The following is a 10,520-nucleotide window of genomic DNA, read 5'->3' as shown; positions in this document are numbered from 1 at the left end:
GGGGAAGATTTATTCATCCATAGAACTGCCATTAAAAGGAATAACCCTAAAAATTACCTGCAAGGTGTAGGAGATGGGGAAGTTGTACAGTTTGATATAGTGCAAGGAAAGAAGGGTTTACAAGCAGCAAATGTTACTGGGCCTAGAGGTATTCCCGTCAAAGGCAGCCGTTATGCACAAAATTATAAACAATATCCATCCCAGCAACTTCCCTATCCACAACTTACTTCCCCCTTTTACCCTATACCCAATATGTACCCCTTCCTAAGTTTACCCCATCCTCAGTTTATTCCTAATCCGTTTTTCACCCCATGGCTTCCCTATACAATTCCATTTCCTTACAATTCATTTCCGATGCTGAGGGGGGGGTGAAAAGGGGGAGGGAAGAAATTAAACCCTCTCCTGCCTCAGTTTCCCCACAAAGCATGCTCAGAGAGTTCTGTCTCCCTTCTGTCAGCCCTAAGATGTTCCACAGAATCTGATTGGACATTTAAAGACTCAGGAGGGTGGCTTGTTTTGTTTTGAAACTGTTCTTGTTATGTTTATCCAGTTGTTTTCATTCTCCTTTTATTAAAATAAAACGGGTGAGGTGTTGGGGTCCCTCCCCTGCCGTGTAGCCCTGGGAGAGGGGCCCTGAGGGCACAGACACGGGGTTTCCCTGCCCCTGCTCAGCCTCGTTCCCATTGGTTGGTTTGTGTTCCCTGCGCGGGCAGAAGGACCCTTGGTCCCGTGACTGGAACAGTTCCTCGGCAGAGCCCCGGCCGTGCGGCTGGAGAAATAAACATCTCTGAAACATCTACCAAGAATCTATCCATCTATATATATTTCTTTTCCATGGGACTCCTGGTTTGATATATGTATGTTGCAGTATCCCCACTGCAACATAATGGTAGGGCTGGGTGGGTGCAAGTTGAAGGATGAAGACCTTATTCCTCCAGCATCTCCATGTGTGTGCTTCAGCTTCCACTAGACACGTACCCCAAACCAAATTCTTGCCAGTGTGAGTATCTAGAGCAATTTCAGACTTTCAATGCTGCTTTTCTGCAGCTCAGCCACATCTGCCTCCTATAACTAAGCCCTGAGAGTCCAGAGCACACAGTCTATATCTTTAAAACTGGACTGAGCACCAAATGCAGCTATTCTGCCTAGGCAAACCCAGGACCAGGGTCAGAGCTGTTGCTTCTGCCCCTGTTTATTCAGCTGGGTAGAAAAAACTTTGCTCACTGTTGTCCTGCGTCCCAGTTTCCATTCCCAGGGCTGCCAGAAGCTCTCCATGGGCATATTTTTGGTTGAAACTACATGCCACTTCCACAGTCAGTGCTTGACACTCTCTCTCTTCAGGCATTACAAATAGGGAGCTCCACTCCTCACCAAACCCTGGAAAGTGTTGCACTTGAGAGAGTCCCACTCAGACACTCTGCTTCTACTGCTTATGGAGGGTAGCTGGCACTGGCAAAGCTGAATTCTGGTCTCCATTAATCTTTCACTCAAGGCTTTTTGATGATGAACAACATCAGGTGTCAGGGGCCAGGCATAAGTCACAGCTGACAAAGCTTATGCTGATGGTGTAGCTACTGAAATATTAGTTGTCGATAAGAGTGTCTACCTGATATCCAGGGTAATATACAAACTGACTGGAACCAGAGAAATTTTCACATTTTCTGAAAACAGTGTCATATCCACACCCCAGATAGTAACTGATCACAGCACATGCCACAAGAGTAGGCTATGTGCCACCCCACTTCTTATATACACCATCTATGCCACTGCCTGCCACACTTTCCCCACACCAGATGAACAACTAAAGTCTAGGCGGAAACCTGTGATTAGGTTTGAACTAAAGTCATATACTCAATATCTGAGGAATAGGGCTATATGGGAAAATGACAAGGAATTACACATAGGAACATGAGAAAGTAAAAAGCAACAGAGCAACAGTGGTAATTTAGCCAGGTGGCATACACATAATTTAATTAAATTAGTTAAAGCTATCTCAATGAATTTCAAGATGGACAATTAACTAGTAAAATGTGATAGTGAGGAATAATAGTCCTGCAGTTATTTCATACTCAATAGCTCCCCACTGGCCTTTTGTCCTATACAGTGTTAAACTGTGTCCGAATGTTACATTTCTGCACATTCATCAGCTGTCACCACTTGCTTTTTGTAACCTTATGCATCAAAGAGTGCAACTGGATTTCTCTTTATGAGGTCATTCATGGCTCACTTCTCACTATGATATTTGGAGCGCTTGATTAACAAGAGCTCAAAGAGGAAATTTGAACTTTTAGATACCATTACATAGTACTTTAATTAATGTGCTTCTTTATATCTAAAGAAAATACCTCTGCTCATCCTTGTGGGTGAAAAGGAAAGAGAAAATCTGTGCATTTTCTAATTTTAAGCTTTTTCTATTTTTACTGTCACCAGGATTGTTGGATAAAAATGTTTTGACTTGATGTTGCTTGTGAGCAAGGAAAATTGGCAGTGAAGAAGCGTCTCAGCAAATAACTGAGGTCGGTAAAGATTTTTGATGTTCTTACCTTTCATTTGTTTTAAAGAAAAGGGTGAAGGGAAGGTAATCCTGCCCCCATCACATTTTATTTCTTACCTGTTTAGATATAAGCCAGTTTCATAGATTTTCTTTTTAAAGGCAGACAAAAGCACAAGGAAAAATTCAGAGTTACACATTTAAGGTCTAGGCTGACCATCTGAATTTTCATTCTCCTGTTGCTTGTCCTATTACACCTACAACAGAAGACATCAAAGAACTAACAAAGGATCAGAGTATTTCACTCAGGTAGGCACATCTCTGCTGAAATATGAGAGGCTCTTGACACAGGGCAACACATCTACAAGTTACAGAATCACAGAATCACACAGAATCAATTAGACTGGAAAAGATGTCCAAGACCATTGAATCCAACCTTTGACTTATCACCACCCTGCCAACTAGACCACAGCACCAAGTGCTACATCTAGTCATTTCTTGAACACATCCAGGGATGGTGATTCCACCACCTCCCTGGGCAGCCAATTTCAATGTTTAACAGCTCTTTCTACCCTGAGTTTAGCTCAGCTGGTTAGAGCATGGCACTAGTAACACCAAGGTGTGGGTTAAATCCCAGTACGGGCCATTCACTTAAGAGCTGGACTTGAAGATCCTTGAGGGTCCCTTCCAACTCAGAATATTCTGTGAAGAAATTTCTCCTGATGTCCAGCCTGAACTTTCCCTGATCCATCTTGGCCATTTGTTCTCATCTGTTGCTGGTTCCCCCGTGAAGAGGCTGATCTCTGCCTTGCTACCACCTCCTTTCAGGCAGTTGTAGACAGTGATAGCATCTCCCCTGAGCCTTCTTTTCTCCAGGCTAAAGTCACTCTTAAAGGTTGGGCAGAGAAGTGATTGAGAGCAGCCCTGGGGTGAAGTCCTTGGGGGTGCTGGTGGGTGAGAGGCTGGACATGACCCAGCCATGGGCACTCACAGCCCAGAGAGCCAAACGTGTCCTGGGCTGCATCCAAAGCAGCGTGGGCAGCAGGGGAGGGAGGGGATTCTGCCCCTCTGCTCTGCTCTGGTGAGACCCCACCTGGAACACTGCATCCAGCTCTGGGGTTCCAGCACAGGAAGGACAGGGACCTGTTGGAGTGAGTTCAGAGGAGGCCACCAAGATGATCAGAGGACTGAAGCACTTCCCCTGCAAAGACAGGCTGAGGAAGTTGAGGCTATTCACCATGGAGAAGAGAAGGTTGTGTGGAGACCCCATAGGAGCCTTCCCCATAGGACAGAGAGTAATAGGTTCAGATTGAAAGAGGGGAAATTTAGGTTTGATATATGGAAGAAACTATTTACTCTGAGGGTGGCGAAGCACTGGAACAGGTTGCCCAGTTCAAGGCCAGTTTGGATGGGACTTTCAACAAATTGGTCTAGTGGAAGCTGCCCCTGCCCATGGCAGGGGGATGGAACCAAATGGTCTCAGAGGTCCCTTCCAAACCAAACCATTCTATGATCTGTCTTCGTTGTGAATTACATTTCTTCATGTTGCAGAATTACCCAGCAAAATGAATAATTCTGACAGCACCTGAGCTAAGAGAAGATTTTGCTCTTTTTTCCATTTAACAAACAGACAGCTCTTCAGTGATCTTCTTAACCACTTGATTTTTAACTTTTCTGGGCATGTCTACGAAATATCAGTACACAACAAAAAAAATTGCTGATCAAGTTATGTTCAGCTGTTTAAAAATTCACTTTGGCATTGTATGGAGCCATTCACTGGGAAAACCAACATCATCATTCAAATCTCTCTTTAATGTCTTCTGGTTGGACTGGAGAGATAGCAAAACAAGGCTGTTTTTCAGTACTTCTGTTCTGCTGGAGGAGAGGGGCTCATATGCAGGCATTAGCAGATATGGCAGAAAAAAAATTAAGGAACTAAGGTAAATAGGGCTGAAAAACAGCTACATTACAAGAAAATCCCATTTTTATTTGTAACTGAGCCTTACTTGAGACTATTATTGGCAGCAGCTGGAAGACTGAAGTGCTGAGTGAACGGAGAGCCAGAATCTGGGATTTTTGATTTGTCCCCCTTTCTCCTGGCTTGAATTATTAACAAACAGAATTTTTTGTGTCACTTATGTAATTTTTTAACCTTCCATCTGAAGCCATCCTATTAAGTAAGATTTCCAGGCATTCTTGGACAAGGTGTGTGCTCAAGAATAGTAAATCTGACACTGCAGGCTTCCTGGCACACAGGCTTCAATTGAACATGCATGCACAATCTGTCCAATTTGGCCAGAAAACATAGGATTTACTGAGCTGGTTGTTACACAGCCATAGTGCATATGGGCTGTGAATGTGTCTAGGATTACCAGTCACACAGCAGCCAGTCAGAGCTGCTGTGAATGCACAATAAGGTTTCGGTTGCTGGACTTACAGACACACAGAAATCCCAGGAGAGAATCCTGAAAAATCTGCCCTGATAAAATTCTGATCTGATAGAAAGAAAGCATTGCCAAGAAAACCTGGCTTTCAGCAGTTCTTAATTAAAAGCAAAAAGAAAAGAAAAAAATAGATCATCATGCCTCCCAGTGTTTCTGAGGGACTCCTGAGCTGGGGTGCTGCAGAAGGTTCCCTGACATGTTATCAGCTATCCCCCACAAACTGCTTTGGACTGCCCTTCTCAGCTGCCAGGATGTGAATTATGCAGATTTTAGCAGAGGCCTGGGGAAGGAGCTGTCCCAGACACTTGCAGCTCACCATAGTCTGAGTGCTTGCCCTTTTGTTTTCCTTTTTAATGCACACTAGAGTGGGTCTCTCAGGAGTGTAACAGTGGAGATAAGCATGGAAAAAAACCCATCTCCTGTCTGTAACTCTATTAGACACTCCTGGTGGAGATGGTCTTGTTTAAAATATGAAACCCAAATACGCAATGCTACTGCTAGAATGACATTGAGGTGCTGGAGTGTGTCCAGGGAAGGGCAATGGAGCTGGTGAAGGGTCAGGAGCAGCTGAGGGAGCTGGGGGTGTTTATCCTGGGGAAAAGGAGGCTCAGGGGAGACCTTATCACTCTCTACAACCACCTGAAGGGTGGGTCTAGCCAGGTGGGGGTCAGTCTCTTCTCCCAGGTAACAAGTGAGGACAAGAAAAAACAGCCTCAAGTTGTGCCAAAGGAAGTTTAGATTGGATATTAGGAAAAATTTGTTCACCAGAAGAGTTGTCAAGCGCTGGAATAGGCTGCCCAATGAAGTGGTTGAGTCACCATCCCTGGAAGTATTTAAAAGATGTGTGGATGTGGCACTTAGGGACATGTTTTTGTGACGAACATGACAGTGCTGGGTGAATGGTTCAACTTGGTGCTCTTAAAGGTCTTCTCCAACCTAAATGATTCCGTTCTATATGTGACTATTGAGGGATCACATGGCTAGATGAATGCAGTATAGGAATCTAAACAGTAAATAGATCATTTGTACAGAGGAAAAAGGCTTGAACTTGCTAAATATTTCCATTTAAGTATTGCAGTAAAAGCAAACCTGCTGGGGAAAATAGCACTGTGTTTGGAGGTACAAAAACTCAAACATTCAAAATTAGTGCAAGGGCTTTTGCCTTTTTTAGTGCAAAGCCTAAAAAGATGACAGAAATGAGGGCTCTGTACTCATCTACACAACATTCTGTAATAATCAGGTCTATGCAAACAATTAAGTGTTCTCCATTCCATAGAATTTCACTTATATTTGTGAGAATACTCAAATCTTTTTAACAAAACAGTAGAACACTTAATTGAGAAGACTGCTGCTTCTATTACCACAGCTTTTTTTTTTTAACCAAGACTTGTGATACGCAGGGATTTTTTTGTTTGGTTGGTTTGGGTTTGGTTTTATTCTTTGTTTTGTTTGTTTCGTTTGGGTGGGTTTTTTTGTTGTTTTGTTTTCGTTTTTTTTTTTAAAGAAGAAGCTATGAAAAGCCTTACTTCACTGCTTTCTCAGTAACTTAAACATCCCTGTTGCTTACAGATTGTGGATATTTGGTCTTGGCTGGTGTCAATTCTGTGGCAAAAGTGTCACAGAATAAAGTTTATGTACAGAGGATGCTAATTGGTTTACGAGGCATGGGGATCAGCAGTATCTGTGTCAGGTTCAGTGGAAAGAAATTATGTGAGGATTAGGTAGGTGACTGTTGATCTACTGGAAACACGAAATCAGCTTGAATTTAACCAGAGGATTTGTAGACCCTCCTAAAACTTGTGGTCAGTAGAAAGGTTTTTGATTTAGTTTTTATTTTGTAAGATGCTGCACCTGGAGAAAGAAGCTTGCTGGGTGATTACAATAAGTCTGCAAAGGAGGAGAACAGGATGGAGGACTGGGCTAGGAGAAGGAGAAGCTCTGATGGATTTGGAAAGACATCAACAAGGGACTACTCCATCTGAACTGAAAGGACTGGTCTATCTTGGTAAAGAGAGTCTTTGTGATACAAAGTCTGGATGTGCAGCATGAGCCAGGACAGCACTAGGCAGGTGAAAGCAGTGTAGGAGCCCCACAGCTGGGACTTCTGTTAGCATGGCTGGCAAGCCTTTTCTGATGTGGAAGGTTTGAGTCTTCTCTCACTTAGGCCAAGAAGTAATGTCTGTGACTGCTGCACTTCAGCTGGAGACATGCTATTATTTCCCCACAAAATGACAAAACTCATGTTTATTACCAGCTATACAGGTGTGTAAACCTTTCACACTTTTATCTGTCAAATTCTGCTGGGTTCCTTGCCTTTGTTGTGATTGAATATACTATTATTTCCCCTTTACTTTGTGTCTCACTTTTTATACTAGGTGTCTGGTTTAGAGCCACAGAATCATCAAGGTTGGAAGAGACCTCTAAGATCATCCAGTACAACCATCAACCCAGCACGACACTGTAACCCCTAATCCACTAACCCACATCACCCAGCACCAAATCCAGATGCCTCCTAAGGACCTCCAGGGATGGTGACTCCACCACCTCCCTGGGCAACCAAATTCCAATGCCTGACATGCCCTGACAGTGATAATTTTTTTCTAGTATCTAATCTGATTCTGCTGTTTCAGCTGAAGGCCATTTCCTCTGGTTCTCTCACTGCAGGCACAGTAGAAGGGACCGACCCCCACCTCACTACAGCTTCCTCTCAGGGAGTTGAAGAGAGCAATGAGGTCTCCCCTGAGCCTCCTCTTCTCAAGACTAAGCAAACCCAGCTACCTCAGCAACTCCTCATAAGACAGGTTTTCTAGACACTTCATGAGCCTTGTTGACCTTCACTGGACAAGCTCCAGCACCTCAATGTCCTGGAGCTGTGAGGGGGCCAAAACTGGACTTGAAGTGCAGCCTCAGCAATGCCAAGTACAGGAGGATGATCACTTCCCTCGTCCTGGTGGCCACACTATTCTTGGTTCAGGCCAAGATGCCTTTGGCCCTCTTGGCCAGCTGGGCACAGCTCACACTGAGCCGGCTCTCAGTGAGCACCCCCAAGTCCCTTTTTGCTGACCAGCTCTTGACCCACTCCTCGCCCGGCCTGTAGCACTGCACGGGTCTGCTGAGACTGAAGTGCAGGACCCAGCACTTTGCCTTATTGAGCCTCATGCAGTTGTCCTTGGCCCATTGATTGAGTCTGTCCAGGTCTCTGTAGTGCCTTCCTACCCGTGAGCATGTCTGTGGATCAACTCACAGACTTTAGGGGATCTCTGTGTAGGAAGCACCAAGGTCTACTTTTTTGTTTGTTTGATTGGTTGGCTGTTGCCCGGAGTTTTTTTCTTTTCTTTTTCATTTTTTTCTTTTATTTATTTTTTGTTTCCCCCGTGTCTCCGTTGGAAGCATTCCGGACACGGGAACGGGAGGGGACACGGCGGGTGCCGCGCACCAGGGCCGTGGCAGCTCCGGGGGCCGGCAGCGATGTCCCAGGTGACCACGAGAGGTCAGCGCAGGCTTTGCTGCGAGCGCGGCGCCGGGCGGCAGCGGCGCCTTCGGTCCCGTCCTAAAGGCAGGCTCTGCCGGCGAGCCTTGCCGTGCCGCGGGGAGGGAGCACGGACAAGTGGCACTGGTGTTATACCAGGCTGTCAGCAATCATGGCAAAATCCACTCACTCCTGTCTGAGTGCTGTTGCCAGGTGATATTCACCACCCTCCCCCATCTCCCCCTCGATCTACAGGAGTTGATCCTCCAAAGGTCTGTGCCCACCAGTTGGATGTATTAAAAACGTGGGAGGAAAAGACCAAGAAAACAAGCAGTGCAGACCGACCTTCACTAAAGTTCAGTTTGCTTATTAAGCGTCAAAGGTATCACATCTGCAGGGCTGATGCCTTCAAACCAGGGACGGGACCTTGGGCTTGCACAGCTTTCATTTCTACACCTCCTCTTCTGCGTCAGAGGCCTGGTGTTGATACTGTGGTTTGAAATCAGCTGGATCAAGTATCCAGTAATGAATGCTTCATGGCCTTCAGCACCATCTGTGCTAGGAGACCCAGGAATAACGGGGCAAACTGAAAAGTGGGATGTCAAGAAGCCCTAGTTCCAGGGCACTGCATCATTAAGCTGAAACTGGAAGCCTGGATGTGGAGGGATGAAGGTGTTAATATGGATCCATATATCACTTTATTATCTAGAAAATTATATGTATTTTACTATTACATATGCACAATTCACCACTCTGAGTTACTTTGGCTTACTAATTTGGATCCATTTTAAGTAGCATTTTTACTGTAATGAGAAAGTCGTCAAAGTCATAGCTGATATCAGCATCTTTCAAAACTGTGAGTCAGTTCTGGACTTTCCGCCTATTTCATCAGAAATAGGCCCTTGAATACTTCTAACAGGCATACCATTTAGTGTGTCTTACCATTCAAGCTGTTCTTCTGCATTCATCCCCATTTATATACCTAGGGAAAAAAAAAAGAAAAAAAAAAAAAGAGGCTGATGTATCAAGGGTTTTTATCTTTTGAGAAAGAACGGTGCATGCTACATACACTGTGCTATTTCCAGCAAGTGGAGATAATTGCTCTTGCATGAATCCAGACCAGGAGATAATTTTCTGGAAACTTTTCACTTTTTTTTTTTGAATAAAGCAAACTAAGAATTTATGCCCTTCTCAAGCAAATTAAGAGTGACAGGTCACTGGTTTAGTTTCCAAGTTAAGAATGCCTTTGCATGTTAGTAGGGTTAAAGAGGTTGTTAGGCTTGGGAATTGGTATTTACATCAAAGAGTTTTCTCCCCAGTACTGACAGCTCTGTAGACATCAGAGAAATATTCTTAGAGAGGCTGGATGTGTCTTGGCAGACATCATGCCTATGTTGTCACTAGTTAAAAATGGAAGCTCACTAAGTGATTACTGCCAGGTCCAATGCTGTCACCTGTAGTGTCACCAAGGCACTAACTAGAAACAACTGGAAGTAGAAACACAGCAGCTCATTAAAGTGGCTCAGTTTGAGAAGCATTTTGGAAACTGTGGTGCTCAAAGAGACTGAAACTGCTGAGCATTGTATTGTATATACCATATAGACGAGACGTGCTTGATCCAGGACTCCCATTGAAGTACTGGAAAGGACATCCCCGGTTTAAACACATTTGAAAGGGGACGATGCGGCTGCAGGCTAGGGAACAGCAAGGGCGACAGTTTAGAGAGCTCCGTCTGTGCGACCCGCTGGAGTCGGTCCGGGCAGGTCGCAGTGGCACAGCTTACCCCAAGGTGGCTCTCCGCAACCTCTGTTAAACCGCTTGGGGCTGCTCTGAAGCGGTGACTCGGTGGAGACAAGTGCTAACTGTGAGCCCAAGCCTAAGCGTGTCAGACGCTGAAGGGACGTGAAAAGTGATTTGCATTTAAATATTTAGACTGTGCTCATTCACAGCGGGAAAGTTTGTTTTATTTTTGCTTGGTTTGCTGACAAACAGGTTCAGATCTGGGTTCAGCAATCACACTCTCTTCACGCTGAATTAATTATGAAGGATACAATGTTCAAATTGGAGCTACTTTAATAAAGCCCGACTGAAAAAAAAAAATCTGTTCTCTCAACAC

General features: G+C 44.6%; 1 protein-coding gene and 1 long non-coding RNA gene across 2 annotated transcripts in view; both read left to right on the top strand.

Moving 5' to 3' along the window:
* Positions 1–881: 881 nt before the first annotated feature.
* LOC108448754 lies at positions 882–7,285 on the top strand. The gene is made up of 2 exons (XR_001864769.1): positions 882–2,516; positions 6,778–7,285. It is a non-coding gene; the product is annotated as an uncharacterized LOC108448754 (long non-coding RNA).
* A 2,800-nt stretch (positions 7,286–10,085) lies between these two features.
* The window catches only part of GADD45G (growth arrest and DNA damage inducible gamma), a 3,228-nt gene continuing 2,793 nt past the window's right edge, over positions 10,086–10,520 (top strand). Inside the window, 1 exon segment of the mRNA XM_008640179.1 lies at positions 10,086–10,193. Within this exon segment, the coding sequence (XP_008638401.1) occupies positions 10,086–10,193 (108 nt within the window).

The sequence above is a fragment of the Corvus brachyrhynchos genome, unplaced genomic scaffold (genome assembly GCF_000691975.1).
Source record: "Corvus brachyrhynchos isolate BGI_N302 unplaced genomic scaffold, ASM69197v1 scaffold408, whole genome shotgun sequence".
Classification (NCBI taxonomy): Eukaryota; Metazoa; Chordata; class Aves; order Passeriformes; family Corvidae; genus Corvus; species Corvus brachyrhynchos.
This window is presented reverse-complemented; position numbering and strand designations above follow the sequence as displayed.